The 25,312-nt window shown below is 34.7% G+C and overlaps 3 protein-coding genes across 5 annotated transcripts; 1 reads left to right on the top strand and 2 right to left on the bottom strand.

The window, feature by feature from the left end:
- Positions 1-89: 89 nt before the first annotated feature.
- crq (croquemort) lies at positions 90-10,956 on the bottom strand. 2 transcript variants are annotated; one of them, XM_066392669.1, is made up of 9 exons: positions 10,479-10,956; positions 8,709-8,840; positions 3,212-3,520; positions 2,233-2,442; positions 1,963-2,174; positions 1,667-1,828; positions 1,416-1,613; positions 1,069-1,356; positions 90-1,011 (listed from the first exon to the last, which is right to left on the bottom strand). In XM_066392669.1, the coding sequence occupies exons 2-8, from the start codon at positions 8,835-8,837 to the stop codon at positions 1,107-1,109; spliced, it is 1,470 nt and encodes a 489-aa protein (XP_066248766.1). In that variant the 5' UTR covers positions 8,838-8,840; positions 10,479-10,956; the 3' UTR covers positions 90-1,011; positions 1,069-1,106. The 2 variants fall into 2 exon arrangements, with proteins under 2 accessions (XP_066248766.1, XP_066248770.1); XM_066392673.1 differs by lacking the exon at positions 10,479-10,956 and adding an exon at positions 9,880-10,035.
- A 494-nt stretch (positions 10,957-11,450) lies between these two features.
- On the top strand, positions 11,451-17,624 carry frtz (WD repeat-containing and planar cell polarity effector protein fritz). Its single transcript, XM_066399543.1, has 8 exons — positions 11,451-11,648; positions 11,705-12,366; positions 12,424-12,662; positions 15,152-15,422; positions 15,511-15,713; positions 15,775-15,976; positions 16,030-16,265; positions 16,340-17,624. The coding sequence occupies exons 1-8, from the start codon at positions 11,566-11,568 to the stop codon at positions 17,021-17,023; spliced, it is 2,580 nt and encodes an 859-aa protein (XP_066255640.1). The 5' UTR covers positions 11,451-11,565; the 3' UTR covers positions 17,024-17,624.
- Positions 17,625-19,246: 1,622 nt separating this feature from the next.
- On the bottom strand, positions 19,247-25,037 carry LOC136415165 (WD repeat-containing protein 26). Of its 2 annotated transcripts, none has more exons than XM_066399623.1 (10): positions 24,665-25,037; positions 23,155-23,368; positions 22,879-23,035; positions 22,643-22,818; positions 22,346-22,580; positions 22,127-22,286; positions 21,898-22,073; positions 21,648-21,826; positions 21,345-21,561; positions 19,247-21,038 (listed from the first exon to the last, which is right to left on the bottom strand). In XM_066399623.1, exons 2-10 carry the CDS (start codon positions 23,310-23,312, stop codon positions 20,856-20,858), a joined length of 1,641 nt encoding a protein of 546 aa, XP_066255720.1. In that variant the 5' UTR covers positions 23,313-23,368; positions 24,665-25,037; the 3' UTR covers positions 19,247-20,855. The 2 variants fall into 2 exon arrangements, with proteins under 2 accessions (XP_066255720.1, XP_066255713.1); XM_066399616.1 differs by having other exon boundaries at positions 22,643-22,827; positions 24,665-25,035.
- Between the last annotated feature and the right edge of the window lie 275 nt (positions 25,038-25,312).

The following is a 25,312-nucleotide window of genomic DNA, read 5'->3' as shown; positions in this document are numbered from 1 at the left end:
ACGCACAAATCATAATTTTGGAAAACTTTTTTCTTCTGAGTCTTTTAATTACGGATGGGATTCAAAAAATTAAAACAAAACTAGAGACATACAAATTACTGCATATTTAGTCAATAAAATAATGATCATTACATAATAATATAAAATTTAATATTTTGCAAAAATTGCATCTACAAACAATAAAACAAATCTTCAAAATCATTCTATCACAGTATCAACGACTTCTTATTGAGAATTCGAAATCAACAATCTCAACAATAATGACGAGATATTTATTAAAATAGGTGCAGAGCGTCAGAGATAAGAAGCCCCTCTCATCAATACACGTCCATCAGCGCGCGCATACACACAGGATAAATACGATGCACGATCTAGTCAATCTGTGATTTCAAATATCGACAGGTGCACAGAAGATCACTTTGTCCATTGTTTTTGGTCATATTCACCGCAGATGTAAACGAATCATCAGGGAGACTTTTCCTTTGACCAGAGCTTCAAAACCTTTAGAATATAATTTGACTCACTGTGAAAGCTTTCATAGTCTAATTTCAATTATAATATGCTGATAAATTAACTATTACACCTGTATAACAAACACCTTACAGTAAAACATTTCCCTCTGCTACTCAGCACTCTTACAATTTTTTTTCAGTATACCAATAAATAGATCAGAAGTTTATTATAACACACAAACATGAGATTTAAAGACATACTAGACATAGGACTAGAAAAAGTACGTCCATATATGGAAGAGGCACAGAGTTTTATTTCTAAGATACTACATGAAGGCTTGTTGATTAATTAGCAAACCTGAATTTGGATACTCTATATAAAGCACACTTTGATCTCTACTGTCGACTCATAATTTAAGAAAATAGGCTAAACACTGGCGAATACCTATCTTACTTAAAATTCATACTAAAAAATACTCTACAACTTAATAACAAATTAAAGACCCTTGAATGGTTTCCTATGAGAACTGGCAAAACTCACCCCAAAAACTTGCAACAACTACATGAAAAATCACGATAATATATCCCTATTAATAGTCTTCTCAAGAATATCTACCTTCCTATAATAGGCAGCTTGAAAAGAAAGGTTTCATGTTAAGAATTATTATCGATCCCGGGTATTAGAAATTCTTCCTCACTACTTCGCCATCCGGCTTTGTATATTAAAACGCCGAATATCAACACAAACAAGACTCCAAGGCCGATCAGCCCGAAGCCCGTATAGGTGCCCAATTTGCTTCCAATGAGCATGAGTTTGACTGCACTAGCAAGATCTGAAGAGAGTTCAGCTTTTTGTTTGAACCACAGGCAAGGCATTAAGGTGGTTTTTATTTGGGAGAACATGCTGAAAATTGGTACAAAATGTCCACAAATTAATGAAGACATGAATAAATTAATACTTACTCTATACCATCTACTTTACTCATTAACAAATTCAACTGGAAACCTACAGAAACCACTAAGGGCAATCCTGTAGTTGGTTCCAGCATTAGTGTAGCCGTATGCTTTTTCGGCTTCGGATTCATTCCATCTACATCGTGCCGATATATCGGATCGGCTAAATAGAAGTGGGGAAAGGACATGTAGGCAGGAGCGTTAAATCTTAAAAAAGTCAATATCTCTGATAATATATAAAGATGTGAAATGAAACGTACTTGCAAGCTGAGACGCTTCTAACCCCTGTGGGCATACCTGAAGCGAAACATTTAGTACTTTCAAAATGTGTCCCATTGTCAAAGGCATCTACCATTCCAATATAATTATTACCCTCGATGCCTTCGTGAATTCCGCTTCCATTTCGCCGTAAAATTACATTACTAAAATTAATTTTCTGGTAAAGTAAAATTTACTTTTAACCTTCATTGGGTGTTTCAGTTTTAAATACATCCTAAATATACAAGGGCAAGCAGCCAAAATGCTGTCCTGAAACACCTTGTATATTTTTCTGTACCTGCACATATCTGAAGAAAATATAGGCACTTTGTCATCATTGTGAGGCGGATACCAAAGCTCTCCAGAGCTTCCGTTTACAATTGCACATTTTCCAGAGTAGTAGGAAGTGACATGCTCATAGTTCCACTCTGTTATTAGACCTAATTTTTCCAAATCATCCCCCCCGTCATACATGTTATACACTCCCTCATAGGTCACGCTATTGTTTCTCTTAAAAATAAGATTCGAGTGAATATAAGGAAGTCATTGGGGTATAAGCTATGCTTACTTCCGAGAACCAGCCAAACTTTTTAAAGGGAATTTTGATGCTAGACATGTTGAGCTTTGACATCATATCTACCAAGGGATCATCATATCCTTCAAACAATAATTCCCGAACCGGTTTTCGGACATAAATCAGTTCGCCTTTCTCTTCAAAGAACATATTAATTGCCTTTTTAACAAGATAATGCTCATCCTTTACAATATTTGCCACCACCTATACACCAAAAAGTTGTCAACTTTTAATTATACAGGGCGTAACATATAATTATGGAGATATTTCGAGGGACGATAGTACTCTGCAAAATAATGAAATAATGCTAATAGACCCATGGTCAAAAACGCACCATTTTTAATGTACAAAGTGGCAAAGTTTCATATTTTTTAAAAGACGTTTCCAACAGTTTTTATAGGTTTATTTTCATTTAAATTCATTTCTATTTTCAGAAATTTCATTAAATGTTATCAATTGCTTCAGATAGTTGATTACTTAGCCGGATAATTATTTTTTTTTTACTTCCTTTACATTCTTAATTTGCATCAATAGATATTTTTGTAAATTCTAGGAAAACGGTGAAAGATACGAAAATTCTTGCAAAAAACCAAAAAGATAAAGAAATGAAGAAGAAATTTAAATTTGGCATCAGAATTAATATAAGGCGTTCCAAAAAAAATAAAAAGCCTAAAATAGTACATGACCAAAAAAAACATAACACCCTGTATATAGTTATCGACGATTTTAGCATTTTTTTGTAGATAGCCTTAAAGAAAATAAGTGTACAAAACTTCAGATTTTAACTCAAGGTACCAGTGAGAAAAACGCAAAATATGAAACTTTGCCACCCTGTATATTGAAAATAGTGCGTTTTTGACCATAGGTCTACTAACATTTTTTATTACTTTACACAGTACTATTGCTCCCTAAACCATCTCTATGACGATATGTTACATCCTGTATATAAACCAAACTGAGGACGAACACTCACAGCGGCAATAGGGTTTAATGTAGTTACTAAGTCGTCCAGGCTACCACGTGACATATCAGGCTCAAACATCCAGGTTCTTTTATTGAAATAAGTTAGAGTGTGGTTATCATTGAAAGTAACGTTCTCTTTTATGTGGTGTTCATAGAACACATACGGCCCCATCTCGACGAAAATGGGTTTAATGCCCGGATATTTGTCAGAAAATCGGGCATTAGTCCAATTGAACATGTAGATCTCCAGGTACATAGCAATTGGAGTCTCTTTCCACATCTTATAGCCCTTGGTGTTTCTGCTTGATACGGATAATTCCTATAAAAGCAATAATGTTTTCCAAAGAAATATTTTTAGAACGCGCGCCTTATGTATATTAAGATTGGCCTAAAATGCAGTGAGACGTTCTCGTTGTCAATTCAAAATTTTTTTGGAAATACACTGCAGTATTATCCTCACTAAAAATCACGATAACATTTAAAGGATGAAGGGTATGAGGTCGATGTTTATATGAAAAAATTTCCTATCATTTGGCATACATATATTCTATATAGGGTGTCCCAGGTCAAAGTGCAAATATTTTAACCATAGATTCTACTAATGAAATTAACAAATACGTATTTTTTGTTTTTGTCCAAAAGTTTGTCATTTCAGCTCGAAGGTTCTTTGAATATGGGGCCTCATTTGGATAAAATAATTTATTTTGGAAGTACCCTTTAACGGATTATTATGAAATTTGGTGTACCAACATTCTCGTACTAACTCACGTCAACGATGTACTAATTCAAAAATAAAAAAATAAAAATTACAGCTTTGTCATAACATAGGTATAAGGACCGGAGTATGAGTATAGGGGCCTCTATTTATTTAACAGTTAAATGTTTTAATCAAGCGGATACATTACTTGGTTCTACATTTCATTTAGAACCTTTTTTGTCTCTTGGTGATTTTTCGTAGAATGCGTCGCTTTCTCGTAGTAGTTACTTTAAAGTATTTATTACATATCTTACTCGAGTTACATTGTGTCTGTCTAAAGTTATTTATTTAATTATTTAAAACAAAATACCATAGAAACCAAGAATGAAATTGTACCCTACAAAAATTGTTCAAAATGACCATGTTGTTCAATACATTGATGAAGACGTATCTCCAAGTGATTAACAGCTGCACGTAGTAAGAAGTTGAATTAGTACGATCAAAAAATGTTGGTACACCAAATTTCATAATAATCCGTTAAAGGGTACTTCCAAAATGAATTATTTTATCCAAATGAGGCCCCATATTCAAAGAGCCTTCGAGCTGAAACGACAGACTTCTGGACAAAAACAAAAAATACGTATTTGTTAATTTCATTAGTAGAATCTATGGTTAAAATATTTGCGCTTTGATCTGGGACACCCTGTATACAGTAGTCTCCCCCTACAACACGGTAGATACGTTCAGTGTTACATGAATCCGTGTTGTACGAGTCATTTAGATTATACGAATTGTTACACACGATCAATGGTGCAAGTTTTATTCATGCAAAAGTCTTAGCCCAATTATTCACAAACCTTCGGTTGCAGGAGTCGCACCGTTAGCAACCTTCGTTATCGGATTCTACGTGTTTTTACGCTCAGAACTGAAGAATGAACTATTTGCTCTGAACCAAATAATATTACATGTATATTAATTACACCTTATTCAATTAAGATAAATAATTTGTGATAATTATTACCAAAGTTAATCATAAAAATAAAGAGAACAATAGTAAACGATAATAAACAATAACTAGGTATTTTATACACTTAATTAACACATTGAGCGCCGGCGGCCTAAGAGATATTTAAAACCCAAACGCCGGCTCCATTCGCTGTTTCTGATCAATGAATAACAAAAAAAATGTTTTATTGCATATTCGACACATAATTTAACGAAAATGAAAAATAGAAACAAAACCGAAATGTTTAATTTATAGCTACAGAAAAAAGACAGTTTTTTATTTCATGGTGAATTATTATACAAATATAACATAAACAGAAAACAAAAATATTAATATTTAAGGCAAGTATGGTATTTCCCGAAACATTATCCAAGATGTAAGGGTACCAAGCGTTCAGCACACATAAAGCCACTCTCGCTTCTTTTCTTACTAGAAGAGTAAACTTTACACGAACGTCGTACATATCTGTTTGTTTTCCCTGATCCAACAATTCTGGTAACTTTATGTTTCTTCATATCACCTGAAAGCCTCTGGGGGCGATCAAATTTTGGTGCGTGACATTTTGACTTTTTCTTCCCCTCACTCATCTTGTCCTTATTTTGCTGATAATAAATGTTGGGTTTATTTACCATAAATTGAAACAAATCATCACCAATAAACAATTCGACGACTTCTTTTATGCTTTTCTTATCAGTAGGAAAAATCTTTGGACCGGGTTCAGCAGTAAAATCTGGTATGTTAGGAATTTTCTCGACATCTGACCATAATTCATTGTAATTATACGATTCTGTGGACATTTCACAATCACCGGAATCATTGGAATCACTTGAATACTGTAATGGGACAGCTCTTGATGTTCTCCTTGAACCCACATCACTATCACTGCCCTCGATTTCTATATCAGAATTTTTTGAATGTATCGATTAATCTGATACAGAGTCAGTAATATATTTATTAATAATTTCATTCATATTATATGGGTAAAAAGCTACAGAATAATAAGACTTGTTATATTGTTCAACCAAAAGCGTAAGCGTACGAAAGATATATTGTCTGAGGAATACACTGATCAAGACTGATTCTTGCTTGGATTGTTTCTGAACCATCGTATACGTTTTGTTTTTAGAGTATAACAAATGAAGATTGACGTAACAATGACAAATGAATGTAAATCGATACTCATACCAGAAAAAAAAAATTCGCATTATCGCGGGGCCGGCACTCAATGTGTTAATTTATAACATAATACAGTAGACCCCCCTACAACGCGGATTCGTATATGATGGATTATTGGAACTTTCATATCGTACGAAATTGACTTTATTTCACTTAAATTTGAGGAAAAAAGTTTTAGGAAAATAAATCTTTGCGAAATTAAACCGGAGTTCATCTATAAGAAATAAACATCGGTACATACTGCGTGACAAAGAAAGGTAAACACCCATTAAAGATAATTTTATTTTGATAATTTTTTTTGTACGTGTTCAGTACCACATACTTATTCAATGATTACATTTTCGGCAAGATCAGAGGAAGAACTTCATTTTTTTTCAATAGTGTGTTGCGCATCCACGGTTCCTTATACACTCATTGATACGCCTGGGCTCGGATCTAATAAGATTGTCAATGTCTTCTTGAGGTATCTCATTCCAGGCAATCTGAACTTCATGAGTAAGGGCTGCTAAAGTCTGTGGAGGGTGCTGTAAATTCAACAGTCTGCGGCCAATCATGTCCCAGACATGTTCAATAGGAGACAGATCCGGCGATCGAGGTGGCCAGGGTAAACGGTTGATTTGATGTTGATCCATGAACGTTATTGTTTGCCTAGCAACATGAGGTCTAGCATTGTCTTGCTGGAAAATAGCGTTCGGGATAGTTCGAAAATATGGAATCACATATGGCTCCAACACTTCTTGGATATAGCGTTGGGCAGTCATGTTGCCTCTAATGAAAACTAGGGGTGACCTGCTACCATATGCGATAGCACCCCATATCATAACGCCTACAGTACGGTGGACATGACGCTCTCTGTCAAATTGTGGATCTCGCCTTTCACCCCGTCGCCTTCTCACCCTTGCCCGACCGTCGTTCATCCCCAGACAGAAGCGGGATTCATCACTAAAGATCACCTGAGTCCATTCTTGGTCCCACTGAATCCTCTCTCTACACCATTGTAAGCGATTAGATCGATGTTCGCGAGTGAGAGGCAGCACCCAATGCGGACGATAGGACAAAAGGCCAAAACTTCGTATTCGGAGATATACTGTAGGCATACCAACCCTATTCCCATGTTCTTCAAACCACTGATTTGCAATAGCTCGACTGCTGTTAAATCGATCTCTAAGAGCCAAAAGTCGCAATCGACGATCTTCGCGCTCTGTGGATCCTCTGAGTCGCCCAGTGCCTCTGGCTCTGTGCCCACGGCCTTCCTGAGTCCACGCCTGGTAACACCGCACTATGGTTCCTAAGGATCTGTTAGTTCTTCTAGACACTTCTCTGACCGACAGACCAGCTTCGCGCAACCCAACAATCCGCCCCCTCTCAAAGTCACTAAGCTGACGGATCTGTTCAATTCTACGCACTCTAGGCATAATGAGTAAAAATTACGACCGATTGCAACACACTTCACAAAAGTTGCGATGGAAATGTGAACAAAAATGTTTAAACAAAATTTTATTTTTTTAAGGAACGACCCATGGAAACTAAACAAAAATTAACAGATAAACTTGAAATTTTGATCATTTCTTTCTTTTTTTAAGATAAGTCAACATGCAAAAAATTATCAAAATAAAATGGTTTTTAATGGGTGTTTACCTTTCTTTGTCACGTAGTATATAAACGGATCATCTATGTACTTATTGCTTCGATTCATTACCGACTTCTGCCTGCGTAAAGATAAAAGTTGCAATTGCAACATCAACAATTATTCTGCTTTAGAAGGGCAGACTCATTTACAGTAAACTTCAACGATAATTATACATAGATTAATAAATTAATTAATCAATGCACTTTTTACCGAACTACCGATTCTGATAATATCTTAAAATGATAAGCTAAAAAAAAAGTTTTATTGTGGAGTAGACATTTCGTAAGTTTCAAAAATGAAAATTTACAAGCTTGTAAGATGTAGAATATTAAAATTAATGTATATGAATAATAATATATGTCGGAGTAACTTGAGAAGTATTCTCCATTTTTTTGTATTTTGTATCTTGCTTATTTTATTAACAGAAAAAGAAAGATAGAAGAGACAGACAAACCAGTTCACTATTCCACGACCGCTCTTCTTCCCATCAATCTATTAACTGCCCGTTCTTTGTCTCTCTTGTCTTAACTTTCCCAGTTCTGGTGAGTCCTTCAGAACCGTGGGAAAAGTACCTGCTAGTCCCTATTACAAAGGAACCAATAGTTTAGTGTCACCCAAATAATTAGCACACATGGCCACTTAAGCGCGCCGTGGCAATAGTGACCTCGTTCGACAGTGCTTTGTCTTCAGATGGCCCTGTCAGCCTGCTCTTCATCTTATTGTCTATCCTAATGTTACTTTTACACATCTTAAAAACTAATAAATCTCCGACATATATATGAATGTAATATATGAATATTAGGCAGGAACATCTCTTAACTATTAAATACTGCGATTCTTTGTTCATAAAAACATGGGCTAATATCATTTTATGGCTTTTATTCCCTTTTAATTTACGAGTTATAATTAACAACAGGTACCATCAGTAAGTTTCAGGACCATTATTCATTGTGTTCCAAACTCACTATCAGCTTTGACGAAGAAAAGTGCATACTTACATGATTCATTATCTTCTGAAACAGTTTATCCCAAAGCACAGCTAATAGAATTCCCAAAACTAGGAAAACTAGAGACAAAGTTAATGTGGTCCATTTGGCACAATTCGGGCTGCAACAACACACACGCATCTTCTGTGAAGAAACAAGCGCTTGTTACTCTGTGCAGGATGCAAATAAAAACATATAAGTATATGTTGCCCAATAAGAGCTATTTCTATTTGGCAGACAGATATAATCTTAACAGATAGTAAAAACAAATAATAAAACACTTGTAAAAAAACAAATTTAAATATAATAATGTTAATAGTAGGTTCGCCTTGCTTCGCATATCTCAAGACATCTGTACATGTAAATGCAACCTGGAAAGGAAGGAAGGCAAAAAAGAAAGAACGACAAGCAGGAATTAGCTCAGTATTTTGTTGAAATTCTCAAAGTTGCCTCAATTCTAGGGATCCATGACAGCTTCGCCATGGGTATCTGTTGTGATTATCACCGTTACGAATGTTCAAAAATGGAAAAGTTTTGGTTCTTTTTTCCTGCCACTTTAAGGTTCAATGAATATAATGTTTTCTAAATTTACATGGAAATATTTCCTGAGGTCAAAAAAATATCTATTGATGCAAATTGAGAATGTAAAAAAAGTAAGGAAAAAAATAAACATCCGGTTCAGTTATCAACTATCTGAAGCAATTGGTAACATTTAATTAAATTTCTAAAAATAGAAATGAATCTAGACGAAAACAAACTTATAAAAACTGTTGAAAATGTCCTTTAAAAAATGTGAAATTGCCACCTTCTACATTAAAAATGGTGCATTTTTGACCATGGGTCTATTAGCATTTTTTAAATTATTTTGCAGAGTGCTATCACCCCCTGAAATATCTCCATGAAGGTATGTTACACTTTGTGTTATAACCATCAGTAAACAAAGTTTTGTTTAATGCTGCTGCTAAAATATCTTCTTTAGTTCACTAAGATGTATGATATCGAGTGTCAAACTCAAACAGAGAAAAAATCTGGAAAGTTCTTATTCCAAAACTATGCTATATATTTTTTGGGATGACATTCTACACCTAAACAACTGTTTGAAATTTACATGGTTAAATTTTGTCCTTATATTACAAAGTTCCCTTCTTAAAATTGTACAGCTAATTCTACCTTAAATACTTACCTCGTGCAGCTCTGAAATAACTATAAAGGGTATTCAAGATTAGGGGTTAAGGTCAGAACTAAAAATTTCTTGCATTAACAATCACCATATCATTATATATAAACAAATATGCCTATCACAACTCCAATATATTATTTTATTTCACTTTTCATATGCCAGAACACACTAATAACCTCACTAATAACTAATACTGAATAGGTCCTCTTTAATTCGCTGTCAATGTGCTAGTTAAACAATGAAGAAATCAGACAATGCACCAAACAACAGACTGAATTGGACTTTGCTATTTTACTATCCAATTATAAAACATATAATCACTTGTGATTAATAATAAAAAAAATACATAGATATTTTCAATTAATTATCAAGTTGAGTCATCTATTTTCTATCACTAATACTTTGACTCAGGAACATGGATTCTTTGTATTTAATAAAGGAAGTTAAAAGTCAATAGGTCACATTTCTTTTTAGCTATATCAAATAGTAATAAAAACTACGCAGTTTTGTGTCCTTTATTGGAAAAAGAATAGACTTTTTGATAAGTATTTCATGTTTAATTAGACTGTACCTAACATATCAAAACAACAAAAAATAATTACCAATCATTTGTTGATGTTACTTTTGCCTCCTTATTTGTTAGGTATGGTACATCTCAATTAGGTATAAGGCTGAGCTCAGGCTTCAAATGGCATAGGTACAAGGCAGACAATGATATAGGTCTCAACAGTAGAGTCAACATAGCATTTTATAAAACTACGATTGATATTCGAAATCAAGCATAAAACTCTGGACAAACCACTGGTATAAGTGCTATTAATAATTGACTTAGGCAAATCCAATTAAGAAGGAAAGTTTCTGACGAAATCTTATGAAGAACGCCACTAATAAATGTATTGAAATGCAAACTTTCTATTCCTAAAAGGAGTCCGAAGAGTTGTTATTATTAGGTAGAAATTATCAAAACACGAAAAATGGTTCTTTTTCTCTGTAAATACAAGAGAATAATGATAAGTAAACCTTCAGAAAAGAAAAAGAAATATCTAAAATTTAAAAATAAAAAAAATATTTGTTATATTTCTGGCACACTGACACTGACAATTCACTCATCTTAATGACGTATATCAAGGATAACAAACAACAAATGAAGAAAATGACAGATCCTACCATCAACTTTGCAAATTATTACCAAAAATTCATTAAATAGATCTAATTATCTAACTAACCATACTAAATTAAAGTAATCAATTAAACATTCATTGACTTATAAATACAGTTCATGTGATACAGAAAATCTAAAGTTTCTAAAAATGTTACAGCAAAGCCCAACTAAATTACGCATCTCAATGACGCAATTTATAAGTCTTCAATTGTAAACGAGTGATTGACTATAATAACTTGTTTTTTTGTATTCAGTTTTTTTTTCTTGATTTTATATATAATTTGAACGTGTTTATTTTTTTTTAAATTTAAAATCTTAAACATTTAGTATCGAATTAGTTAAATCAGTATTATTATTTTCAATTAGTATTCCATCCAATTCTAGTAATCTACAAAATGTTTGCTTTACTAGATTACTTGAATAACTAATTTGTGCCCCTTGAAGATTTCTTATGTTGTCTCTTGCATTAATTGTGCTTTCACCTAGAGTTTCCGCTAATTAATAGATTTCCGTCTGAAAAACTTAAAATGTCCGCCTTTTTAAGTGATATTCACTTTTGGACCACTCAGGAAGACATTCTAATTAAAGAAACTGACTATGGGTCATTCAAGTTAGTACAGTACTAATCCACTGATGTAAAGTACTATCATTGATCTGATCTTGTAGGTATTATCAAAAAAAAGAATCCTGCCTGTCCTCCAATGCCTTGGCAAAACGAACATTCTGTGAACAATCTGGTATTACTTCCATTCCAAATAACAAACGGCCAGATAAGCTGAGAGAAAGATTAAAAGAACTAGAAGAGTATTTGCTCCTCAATAAAATTGTGTATTATTCTTGGGATGACACAAAATTAAAAATCCTAATGTCCACTGGTTTAATTGTTAATTTAACCATTAATTATAAAACTGGCGATCTCACAAACATAACTTTTGATAAGCAATTATTTCTCAAGTTGCAAGTGAACATTATTTCGGATGGCACTATTTTTGGCTCTCAAGTGATCTGTGTTTGCAATGATGGGCATGTGCTGGGTTTTGGAGCTCCATGGAAAGATGGTTGGGTCTTGGATGGGGGTCCTAGGAGAAGGTTACATTACCATAATGACTGGTTAGTGGTTTATGGGAAATCGGAGGTGGAACACCCACAACCTTGGAGCCCTTTAACAAAAGACCATCAAAGAGCCAATCTGCATTTGTATTGGATAGGATGTAGAGACCCTGAACTTTTAGCCTATAGGAAAACAGATGGGGAACCTTTGCTGATTATAGTGAGCAAAGTTTGTAGTAGAACTGTTATTGTAGTGGAACAAAAAGTGTCTCAAAAAGGTTTTTACTGTTACACAAATTAATTAATAATAATATGTCATTACTGACCAATTCTAGGGGCAGTTTCAGTTGAAGTTAGCAATTTTGAATTAATAGGCAACACACTTAAAAGGATGTCAATTACATCAGTGCCATTGCAAACCCAAGTGAGCTGCAGTGCTTTGAGCGAGAGTGAAGAAAGGCTTCTTATAGGTTGTATTGATGGATCTTTGGCTATTTTGGATAGAAATAGAGGGTCTACTAGGATTGTGAAAGCAGCTTTTATAGCAACTTTGGCTGCTTGGCATCCAGAAGGGGTAAGATTGATTGTACTTATAGTTGTGACTGTCTCAGATTGAGGGAATGATTTTATTAAAACTTCATAGGACAAGAGACGGGCCAAATTGTTAATATGCTATCACCTTTAACTATAGAATAATTTCCATAAAAATATTAAAATAGAGCTTACATATTAGAGAGATTACATATTTTTTATTAGCTTGATTTTAAAGTTAATAGCACATTAATAGTTCAGGTCTATGGATATTATACAGGGTGTCCCACAAGTGTTTCATTATATTTCAGTGGGTAATAGTATATTGAAAAATAATATGACTCCCCATATAAATCATATTCCAATAATGCTTCATTAAGAAGGTACAGGGTGTTAAACTTTACTTAAAAAATCCAACTTTTATTGATATATTCAAAACCGTTTGAGATATGTAAGTGAAATTTAACACGTTTTGAGAGTTAATATAGACGCATTTATTTATGTAAAAAGGCTGTTTTTCATTTCACCAGTGGCGTGCGTACAGACACCTCTCAGCACATTTTTAAAGAAAAAAATGGTGCGCCACTGCTTTTTATTAAAATAAAAATTATTTTTAGAAGTTTAATTTCATTTAGAAGAGAAATGCTGACTTGACTCTTTTTCGCCCGACGCATCGTTTGCCAGTAAAAAATTGAATACCGTCTACATGCACAAATACTATGCATATCCGCAAGTTTAACTAATAATAACGATTGACTTAAATCCAGATAGCTGTTGTCAAGTATTTGACGTATTATGATATGCGTTGTTATGACTACCCTACAAATTAATGTATTGTCATTAAGTAACAACTTTTTATAAATATTTTATTGAATGTATCATTTTTTTCAATTGTGTTAATTTGTTTAACTTAATAAATTAATTATAATGGCTCAATTTACATCAGCTGAACTTGCGGATATGCATCTTATTTACGGAATGGCAAATTGTAATGGAAGAAGAGCTTCGCGATTGTATGGAGAAAAATTTCCAAGACGAGTCATTCCGCATGAAAGTATCTTTGCTAGGATTCATAGTCGTGTTAGAGAAACAGGCAGGCTACAACATCGCAGACGTTCAGGTCACTCATTTTCAGCGAGGACTGTTGAGCTTGAAGAAGCTGCTCTTCTACAAGTGGAGGTAAATCCTTCCACCAGTATCCGGGCTATTGCACATAATACGAATACTGCACGATCTACAATTTGGCGTATTCTACGCGAAGAACAACTTTTTCCATACCATCTTCAAAAAGTACAAACTTTAAGCCCAGAGGACTACCCATATCGACGACGTTTTTGCCGATGGTGGTTACAGAAGCATTTGTGGCAACAGAATTTTGGTGAACAAGTTCTCTTTTCGGACGAGGCATGCTTTATGCGAGAAGGCCTTTTTAATAGCCATAATAGTCATATATGGAAAATGGACAACCCTCGTGCTATTGCTTTTCGCAATAATCAACAGCAATTTTCCATAAACATTTGGGCCGGAATTTTAGGTGATAACATAATTGGTCCTTATCTGCTCCCACCTCGTCTAACTAGCCATATTTACGAACAATTTTTAAGAAATATTTTACCAGTGCTTTTGGAGGATGTGTCACTAAATGTTAGACAAAGAATGTGGTTTCAACAGGATGGAGCACCTGCGCATTTTTCCCTGCTTGCTCGACAACATCTTGATCAGGTTTTTCCTAATCACTAGATTGGCCGAGGCGGACCAGTAAATTGGCCGGCGCGATCCCCTGATCTAAACCCTCTGGATTTTTTTTTGGGTCATGTAAAAAGTTTAGTGTATGAAAGACCTATTGACAGTGAAGAGGAATTGCTAGCAAGGGTGTTGGCAGCTTGCACACAAATCCAAAACACAGCTGGAATATTTCAACGTATCAGAGTATCAATGAACAGGCGAGCTAAATTATGTCTTGAACAAAATGGCCACCAATTTGAACAATTTCTGTAATATTACGGCAAATAAATAATATTTAAAACACACTTAATATTATTAAAACCATTTAGAGAATATCGTGCATATAGACGGTATTCAATTTTTTACTGAAAAAAGTTAAGTAAGTATTTCTCTTCTAAATGAAATTAAAATTCTAAAAATAATTTTTATTTTAATAAAAAGCAGTGGCGCACCATTTTTTTCTTTAAAAATGTGCTGAGAGGTGTCTGTACGCACGCCACTGGTGAAATGAAAAACAGCCTTTTTACATAAATAAATGCGTCTATATTAACTCTCAAAACGTGTTAAATTTCACTTACATATCTCAAACGGTTTTGAATATATCAATAAAAGTTGGATTTTTTAAGTAAAGTTTAACACCCTGTACCTTCTTAATGAAGCATTATTGGAATATGATTTATATGGGGAGTCATATTATTTTTCAATATACTATTACCCACTGAAATATAATGAAACACTTGTGGGACACCCTGTATATAATACAATGTTGGATATTACAAAATGAATAGAAATACATTTTTTGTTTAGGTAATAGTTGCAGTGGCCAATGAAAAGGGCTATATCCAGTATTATGATACAGCTCTAAATGCAATTAAGAGTCAACTTACCAGTGAAGATTATACACCTGCTGCATTGCTTGACTTGAGCGGATACTTTAACACCCAGTTTAACGTCGTTTCCTTAAACTGGGGCCCAAAAGACCTAATTATTTCATTTGAGCAAGGCCCACTGGCCATTTTGATTCACACAGAAGGATCTCTGAGCTTCAAAGCTGTCTCACAACGTTATCTCACATCTGGTGAGCAAATTTCTTTCTCTCAAACTAATGATTTCACATCCTTCATAAATTTGTTCTCAAACAGATCTTGTATTAAGGAATTTTTTAGGCAAAATTGAACAGGCAGTTAGGTTACTTCTGAGTTGGGATTTTAGTGATAAAGTATATTTCGTTTTACATCAAATAACAATGCAACTTTTAAGAAAACCTTTAACACAAGATGTTGCTCAATATCTTCAGGAAGCTTTAGGTTCCTTTCACAACTCACCCACACCATTACCATCACAAATCAGGCATAAATTTGGCCACCAAGTAGGTGTAGTATAATTAGCTCGTGAAAGACAGTTAAAAGAATCGCAAACTTTCGTTTTAGGTCATGTGTATCACCAGGCGGTTCTTTCACCAATTGGTGCGAACTGGAATGTTTGAAACTGCATTTTTATTAGCAGTGGATGTGGGACATCATGATTTGTTTATGGATTTGCATTATATAGCTGTTAAATTAGGGGAGACTGAGATGGCTGCTGCTGCACGGGCTCAAGCCTCTGCTTTGTTAAGCAGGTGCTCTAGTGAAGGTAAAGGGGGAAATATTTGCTTCATTATGCAGTTGCTTAAGATTTGTTTTTAGCTTCAAATTGCTCAAGATCTCTGTGTTCTCAATGCTCTGATAGTGAGAGTTGCAGTAGCACCACAAACTATGAAGAAAACGTGAAAACTTCTGCAACTAAAGCGGATTCTGAGAATGTAATGACCACTGATTTTATGCAACCAACAACTTGTAAAATTGAAGAAATTGAAGATAGATATAGTGAGATACCTAGGAAGCCATGTCCACCTCGAGCAACTTATGTTAAAGCTCCACAGGTATTTTTTTCTCTTCACACATTTTTAATAATTTTCTGATAAATTTTAACACTGTTAATTTTTTTTCTTTTTAGGTTCCCTCAGATTTTAGAAATCCAATTCAGGCAGCTCCCTCAGTACCCCCATTACCATTTTACAGGTCCCTGGGAGTTTCATATATCCAACAATACGTAGAAAACATATCACAAAAAAACAGAATTACCTCTTCAGGTGATTTACCCACAAACCAAGACATGGACCATAATATTTCGGGATTACCCCACTTGAACAGTTTTAACCTTTTTAAAAGCTCCACTCACAATTACATGCCGCTGAGCAAAGAATCTCCACCCCTTCCCCGAGTTTCTAACATGTCTTCAAAACTCTCAAAAAGTTGTCACAATCTGGAAAGTGCCTGCAAGACTTTTCCACCGCCCCCAAAATTTCTAAATGTTCAAAATCACACGTCTTTCGACAATCTTATTGACTTTGACGAGCCAATTACCTCAAAGGTGTCTCGGAAAGTGACAACAAAAGTGAAATTTTCCGATACTGTGACTGCGTTTATCGTCCCTGAAGTAAAGAGATCTGTAAAACCGCCTTTACCGTCGCATATAACTGATCCTCAAAGAGAGCTAGCAGAGAGTTTGCCGTTGTGCCATCCGAATGAAGATTATTTGAAAGATTTTACGCCTGTTCGGAAGGACGGGGAGGGAGGGAATAGTAGTGAAGCTAGTGCGCCTCCTAAGATTAAGGTGGTTCATTTTGGAGTGGTTTGAGGGAAAAAGAATAGTGTTAGTGTTACTCACTAACAAAATTGAAGTACTTACTGTTGAGGAAAAAGGTTTCATAATGAACACAAAGACAATGCATGATTTGGGCCATTAATGTTATTAAAACTAATCACAGCTGTTCATTGCATAATTATTTAAGTCTTTTTCTTGTGAGAATAACAAATACATTCAGAAATCAAAATTGTATATCTATCATCATTTATTTCGCATTGAACCTTTGTTGGTTGGTATTTTTGTTTTTGTCGGAAGTAAATGTAGACCTTTGTAAAAAAAGTTATGTAACAAAAAATGGTGTATTGACCGCGTTGAACAGATACGGTTGTTTACTTAGTCAAACAGATACTTTTTACTGCGTCGCACATGCAACAGTGCCCTAGCTAGCAGCACAATGGGAAGATTCTTGGTAATGTGAACAAGGAAATTTCATTTTGTTAATGGATATCAGTTAAGTCGGAATTGTTTTACATAATCCAAGTTTTGATTTTCCTCCTATCTGATAAATTTTTAGATAATTGTTGTAAATAATGTGATATTTTGATCTGATATTTTTATAAGAATTTTATTAATATTTAATGACCATTTGTCATATATCGATAACTTGTATAATCCTACTATGTAGATCCAAATGTAATAAATATATATTTATTTTAATATAATTTATACCTACTATTTCATGTGTGCATGTGAGATGCCTCTAAATTTCCTCAACGCGCCTGAAAAAAACAAAGTTATCCATATATAGGGGGGTTGATTTGAAAATTTCCCACCCATATTATTTCAAAATAGAATAGATTTCTGAAAAATTGGCGGACCAAAATTGAAAAAGCTGTTGCCAAACGATTTTTATTTCGAGCTAACTCGAAGATTAGTTAATTATGTATTTCGAATATCTTGTTTGTCATGCTACCACTCGGCTGAATTATCTAAGAATCGATATCTTTTGCAAAGGTTCGAGTCATAGGACGAATGATAACAGCGACACGATGGCCCCCAAACATTCAAATAACTTTACACTTATCGACTTAATCATGAAAAAGATACTCGAAACGAAATAACATATGGTGTGTGTATGCTTGAGGAAGGACGTACAGGGCGACGAAAATCACTTAGAGTGGTTACCAACACAAAATATAAAATTAAGCGAGGTTAAACTAGGTACAATGATCAAACACCGATCACTTACCACAAATAAACCTTCTAGAATTATGATCCGTTTCGATTCTTATCAACAAAAACTGTCATTCCTCAGCCACTGAGAAGAGTGATTTCAGTTACTATTTATTTCCGACACAGCACGTATTGCACTGTTCGGTCTCACGTCCGACTCTGGCTTTTTTCTTTTAAGTCGCTGAAACTTTTCGACTCAGTTTGAGCTCTTTCCAAATATGCTACTCAGTGATCGTATAGTTTCAGAAACCCGAATGCAACCGAGACGATATTCCCGGAAATGGTAAATAAAATCGGATTTCAAAAGTGCGATTTTTATCCGTTTTCAACCGGGGGCAATCCAGGCAGGATAATATCAACATCTATCAACACAACATTCCATTTGCAAAAAAAACTTCGTGTTCTAATTTTATTAGATTAATAAACATTTGCTTCAGTGATTAATGCATTTTTTCTTTTGATGGTGAATTGATTTATTACAAGAATTTCCTAATCATATGTTTGAATAAAAAAATTAGTTTCAACGTTATCAAAACCCTTAATATAAGATACCAAAATGTAGAGAATGAAGCCATTTAAAATTATGTATAACTAGACTCTCTTTACCATTTAAGGTATTTGAGAGGGTAGCTCTGCGGGGTAGAGGGTTGAAAGAGGCGAGTACATAAAGTTCTTCCTCGATAACAAAATGGACATGTTCCGGCGATTTTTAGAATTCGAAATCTATTTCGTTTCGGCATAATAGGGATTGGGAGTTTTAAATTGTCAGCTTGTATGTAAAACAGTGTTTTCAAGTTCTGCTTCACAACTCGATCGCATTCGATAAAAAATATTTCATAATATACGGACGCTCTTACATGAGCAACAAACTTTTGAACATGTTTAATCGTACAACCGAGCAAGACTTCTGTGCAACCCTTCAAATAAATTTAAATGGGAGCCGATGTAGTTTTTGCTCGGAATTTCAAACGGTTGTGCATCAATTCTACGATTGTTAAATGTAACCTTTTTTGGGCAGTCGAAAAAAGAATAAACAACTAATTATTTCCTCAATCATCGCTTTCTATATTTTCTCTATAACAGACCATGATAAGGACACATTGTATTCGAAAATTACGTAATATAAAATACTTAAATATTATTGCATACGTATCAGCACAAGTCGTGAATTCAAAATCATTATAGGTATACTTAAAAATTTACTCCACATAAGTTAATTATTCCAATTCGTTATAATAGTTACCGTTAGTTTGTATTACATTTTATAAAACTATGGACCCTAAAGAAACTAGAAATATATTTAGGCGAAATTATAAAATTGGGACGTCTAAGGCAAATCGCTGAGTAATACACACATACGACATTTGTTACGGTAATGTGTATTTTGTTAAATCACACGCTTGAATAAGTTTATCTCCGTAAATTATTATTAAAGAACACAATTGTACGCTCTTAATAGTAGAAACTTGGCAGTCTTATATAAAAAGAATATAATTTTCTGTCAGCTACTTTAGTCTAGTGTAAAGCTAACCTGTTGACGCCAAATCTTTCACAAAGAGGATACTGAAACGTCACCGCTATACATACGTGAGACGAAAACTCTACAACTAAATCCGTGTAGGGAAACTCGATCCATACAGTCTACGAATCTAATTTGTACAGACAAAACGATTCCGTTACTTGTCAGACGTTTAAAATTAGCTTGTAAGAGGCACTGATTAAAATCGTATTCGATATATCAAATATAAACAAGTTCAAGAAAGTATGACAGTCCGAGAAGAAATCGAGATGAAGAGGCTTTAGCTGGGTAACGTTTTTCTATAAACTTAATGGAATTTTTAGTGGGTGCCTTGCAATTCATCCTTGTATCAGTTTAAATCTTGATAATTATAGTGATTTCAAAAAATCCTTCAAACTCAGTACTTAACATTTCTCCTCTTCCTGATACGCCTTTATTAATATTTGTGATTATCAAGATTTTATCTTGAGGAATACACATACATTAGACCTCAACATTGACAATTTTCACGGTTCATCGAACACTGTCTTGTCTCTTTGGCTGCTTGTTCTTTATTGAATCGGCTTTAATTGAAAGTAATTACAATCTACTTTAGTTCGAGCGACTTTCGATAACTAGAAGGCACACTGAGGGAGCTATTTTGAATGATCTGAACAAATAATAATGCCACTTGAAACATTTTTGAATAAACTCTGGTGAAACCTGTATACTTAACACAGATGGTTTTCATCCATCTACATGCATAAAACATTGAACTGGCGAATTATCTCTTTCCCATTTGCCGAGTCAATCAAAGCCACCTCTACACAGATTTCTGCAGGAAAACTACACCCAAATCACAGACAACCCAAACCAATAACCTACACCAGGGTTGGCAAAAAGTTTAACGCGATCATTGAAGAATAAAAAATAATAAGAAAGATTTAACTTCGGGGTCATAAATACTATCTATCATACTGTGGGGATAGTCTAAACAAGAAAACACACACCCACCAAAAGAAAAAACATACCTTTCTGTCAACCCTGGACCTACACACCTGACAAGTAAATATTAATCCTGGCCACGGCGACTTACTATCCAGTATTTGAATGCACAATAATGTCCGTTAACACGTCGTCGTCCGGCGTGTATTAGCTGACTCCTGCTGGCTTTGGCACTTTGCTTTTGGGGCCCCACACCCGAATGGTGAAGTCGTCGGAGACGGACACCATCATGTGGGGATATACGGGGTTCCAAGCGACGCAATTTACAGTACGAGTATGGCCTTGAAGGGTGGCGATCGGTTGCTCGTTTCTGATATGCCAAATGTACACCTAAAAATTGAGAAACAAAGCCTAGCGGATAATGCCAAAAGACTACAAAAGCTTTTATTATTATATTCATTATTATTTATTAATATTAAATCTCTATTGTCTATGTCCCTTATTCAATATTTAAATTACAAACTCACGTTATTATAAATAAATTAGCTTTTTAAGTTGAACGCTTCTCCCGTGTTCATCAAGTCTAATTTTTAAATGTATAGAGCATTTGTTTTATCTTATTTAATAACACAAAAAAGTATTTTTACTGTTGAATTTACTTGAGAGTTGAGACCAATATTAAAAAATTTTGCCTACCTGATGATCCTCACTTCCACTAGCAATAAAATCTTGATTAAACCCACCAAAGGTCGAATGGATAGTGAAGTGCCCTTGCGTAACACCTTGGTAACGTCTAACCAAATTTTTATCGTTCAGGTCCCACAGATGCACTCCCTGCGTAGCTACGTTTAAGAGAGCCAACCGATCGTTCTTATCGATGGTGAAGGTCATGATAGGATGGTTCTCTTGAACCCTTAAATGAAATGATCTTATAGTTCAAAAAATATTGGCGGGAGCTCATTTCTGTTAGGATGAGCAAAAAAAGGGAGTTTTTCTTACAGCTCTTGATCAATCATATCGTCAAAATCATAAGCCTTTATCCTATAGTGAGAATCGGCTGCTAAAACAGTTCTTCCATCGCTGCGATACCATAAGCCACTGACTCGAACCCCTTCCCAAGATTCAAGAACTGTGCCCTCCATGTTACATTCATAGAAATGTCCTCTAATTCCGCCTACCTGTAAATCAAACCAAAACATCTTGTCAGATCGATCAAGGGTCTAATGTGAGGTGATAAGAGGGTCCTTACGACAAATTTGCTGCCGTCTTTATGCCACGCACAACATGTTAGTGCGTCTTCCGGAGATTGCGTCACCTTCAAGTATTTCTCAGTCTCCAAATTCCACAACCACACTTCAGGACTATCTTCAGGTCCACATGCTATTAAATGTTTAGAATCGGGGTTCCAGCTAATATAGGCTACACCTGTGTAAACCTCATTCTCAGTCAAAATGCTAATTACCCAATATTTTTAATACCATAATTCTGTCCTTCTAGAACCTTCCTTAAGGTAAGTTTGCAGGTGTCTGGGTTGACATCCCATATAATAACATTTGTATCCTTTGAACCAGTTGCTAATTTTTTACCATCGGGAGAAAATGCGCAAAACCATACTTCATCACAGTGATCATTTAAGACCTAAACAGCGATAATACAGTTTTTTTAATTTCTTGAATTTTAAGGGTATGAGAACTAGCCTGAATTGCGTGTACGGGAAAATCGTCTTTACCGCACATGTGGTCGGATAGCAGAGAAACATTTGCTAAAGTTACTTTATCCTGAGTGTTGTGGTGCGTGCAATAAAGCGTTTGCCGTTCTAAGGCCTGCTCCAAAAGATGCCGCAGGCGATTTGGAGGTAGCATAACATTAGGGGGCAAGAAAGCCTGTAGCTTCTCCATTAGTGCCAGTCGAGATTCTTTGCCTTTGCCCTTCCTTCAATCATTTTACGCGTGCATATTGAGCCTTAATTATGTGTTTATAAATGAAATACTTACCAATTAGTTCTTTCATGTAGTTCTTCATTGTTTGAACACATCATATAACTAGAAAGTTGATGAACCCTGGTGGTGTTATGCTGTAAGGGCGTCAGTTCATTTCTTAAAACATGCAATGCATCTAAAACCCTGCCATCTTCAAGATATTCCAGATATTTCTGTTCAAGAAGCAAAAACTTCATGTCCTAGAAAACATTTTTGACAACACGTTCAATTTATCTTGTAATGCCTTGTACCAAAATATTGTTATTAGCTCCTAATAATGGTCTAAGTTCTTGTAAATCATGATCTGCTTTACTCCAATCTCCATCCATTACGTGAAGTTTGAATTTAGTGGCTGCCGGATGATCCAATCGGCAGCCTGATTCAGTCATTAGAACATCACAAGTGCGACTAAAATTTTATAACATTTCTGGTAATTTATATATTTATTTTCTTTGTGAGACATTTGTTGATTTGAAATTATCTTTACAAAAACGTTAAAAAAGCTAGTAATATTTAAAAAATCTCACTTGAGTCCTTCACTGCTGAGATATTGTCCAATAATCCGCACAATATCTTGCGCGCTACTAGTGAGTGTGACACCATTCGCAGTGACATCACTGCAGTGTCCATTTGAAGAGCAGGAGGCGCCATTTTCTACAACTCCATTGCTGGTGGGTTGCTGCATGTTGTCAGAGGAAGTTTGCAGGGTCCGGGCTTTTTTTTGCGGAGGTTCAGAACCACCTGACCAAAAAAGGTCAATAATAACAATGATGATAACAATAATAATATATGTCTTTGGAATGTACATGGAGGAAACAATTATCTGACATTGCATTCCAGGACAAAAAGTTAACAAGGGTTTTCATTTGAAACCTTAGCAAAAAAGTGCATGTTATACTTATTTAGTTTTAAATGAGAGTAGTATATAATTCCACAATTTCAACAACCCTTACTTGTGTTTGACATGGTCTTCCCAAAGAAAAAGTAAACAATCTGCAGCAAATGCATATATTTACAAAAAAGCATTTTATGACGTATACACCCCTTACATATATCTTTTTGATGGTGAACTAGTGCCAGAAAATTGAGACCTAAGTTAAAGTATATAGGAAAAGACACCCAAGCTCCTTAGAATATGTGGAGGAGCACAAACTGCACTCATTTTGGCTATTTCAGTAAATAATAATAAAGGCACCACATTTAACAACAAAGGACATTTTAGTTTACTACAAAGGTTTTAACAAAAAAGTCAAGGCAGTAAATAACATGAGAAATAAAAGTTGTATAAACATACAGGATGTTCCACTCCACCATATTTATACCAATTTTTGGTTGTTTTATTGGCTGACAAATTCTGACAGCTCAGACTACTTTCACCTACAGTGGAAAATGGTTGAAAATGGAAGACAATGGAAACAATCAACTATTTAATGTTCTCAATTTGATTCATTTAAAATAGATTTCCAGGATACATTCTTTTCTGATTTTAAGGTAAAATGCTACAATCTTGTGAATTTTATGGTAAATTTGGGCATCCATAAAGTGTGCATTAATAGCGGACTTTTTCCACTTTCTTTGTTTTATTATAACATTTTATAAAGTGTCACACTGATACAGATAACTTTTGGTGACCCAATTGCTGCTCTGACTGTCCCTTTTTGGAAGACCAAATATGCCATAAGTAAACATTTTTTTAGCTGTTCAAATAATTTGTTTTCAAAAATATAAATAAATATATAGAGAATCCCTTTAGGGACCCAAGATAATTTATGTCTTAAATAACTGTGAGGTAGTCACTAAAAAATAATAAAAAATTGACCCATAAAGTCTTCTCCTTTGAACAAAGGAAATTGTTGTTGGTTTTCATTTTGAAAAATTACGAAAATTTGAACAAAAAAAAAAAAAAAGCTAGTGCGCATCATCAATAAATAATGAATCTTGAAACTCCATCTTGTTATGTTGAAATACCTACTTACTTATGGGTATGAATTGAAATCAAGACTTTTGGAACTAAACATAGAAAAAAATGTTTCTTACCGTCGTCACCTGACGAGTCACTGTCCAGAGTTATTTTGACAGCGCAATTGGCCCCCTTACTTTCCAGATTTTACCGTTCCTGACTTGCAGAAAGCAAGTTCTTTGTTTTTCTGGCTATGGCTATTGCTATTACGTCATTCGCAATGAGAAAATCGGGGTCTAGGCTAACGCAGCGGATGCTTAATCGAGAACACACATTTCTCTATATTAAACCCAAAAGGAAAAACGTTTTTTAATTAGTCGTGAGCTCTCGTTATGCATGTTACGCGAAAACAAATAACAGCTGAAAAATCTTCGGAAGGTGGAAGCTTGGAGAACAGCTGGAAATGTTTTGTTGACCTCGAAATGTTTTTTTTTGTGAGAGACGTCAATGTCAAAGTCAGGTGTTTTTCTAATGGATTTCGTCATTACCACTAGAGGGTGTCCTAGTTGCTCTGAAAAATTCAAAAATCCAGAAAGTTGGTTTATTCTCTCTATTTCTAATAGGTCATAAATTTCAAAAGAAACATTCATAAAAAAAATCATGTTATATAATAACCAACGTATGCAGTGACGTATAGCCATTATTTAAACTACAGTGTTTTAGTAGCGCCATTAGAGCACACAGAACTATTAAGTCAGAACACAGACCCAACTAACTCCTAAAAA

The sequence above is a fragment of the Euwallacea similis genome, chromosome 1, assembly GCF_039881205.1.
Source record: "Euwallacea similis isolate ESF13 chromosome 1, ESF131.1, whole genome shotgun sequence".
Classification (NCBI taxonomy): Eukaryota; Metazoa; Arthropoda; class Insecta; order Coleoptera; family Curculionidae; genus Euwallacea; species Euwallacea similis.
Note: the sequence above shows the minus strand (reverse complement) of the source record. Positions and strands in the feature narration are given on the sequence as shown.

Bases quoted from the DNA above. Each gene is read 5' to 3' on its own strand.
- crq (XM_066392669.1), bottom strand. From the start codon at position 8,837: ATGCGTGTGTGTTGTTGCAGCCCGAATTGTGCCAAATGGACCACATTA. The intron at 2,175-2,232 runs GTAAGCATAGCT...CTTATTTTTAAG, and splicing joins AGTTTGGCTGGTTCTCGGAA to AGAAACAATAGCGTGACCTA. The intron at 1,614-1,666 runs GTACGTTTCATT...GACTTTTTTAAG, and splicing joins AGAAGCGTCTCAGCTTGCAA to ATTTAACGCTCCTGCCTACA.
- frtz (XM_066399543.1), top strand. From the start codon at position 11,566: ATGTCCGCCTTTTTAAGTGATATTCACTTTTGGACCACTCAGGAAGAC. The intron at 11,649-11,704 runs GTTAGTACAGTA...CTGATCTTGTAG, and splicing joins ACTGACTATGGGTCATTCAA to GTATTATCAAAAAAAAGAAT. The intron at 16,266-16,339 runs GTATTTTTTTCT...TTTTCTTTTTAG, and splicing joins CTTATGTTAAAGCTCCACAG to GTTCCCTCAGATTTTAGAAA.
- LOC136415165 (XM_066399616.1), bottom strand. From the start codon at position 23,312: ATGCAGCAACCCACCAGCAATGGAGTTGTAGAAAATGGCGCCTCCTGC. The intron at 22,287-22,345 runs GCTAGTTCTCAT...ATCGCTGTTTAG, and splicing joins TTCCCGTACACGCAATTCAG to GTCTTAAATGATCACTGTGA. The intron at 21,562-21,647 runs GTAAGAAAAACT...ATTTCATTTAAG, and splicing joins GATATGATTGATCAAGAGCT to GGTTCAAGAGAACCATCCTA.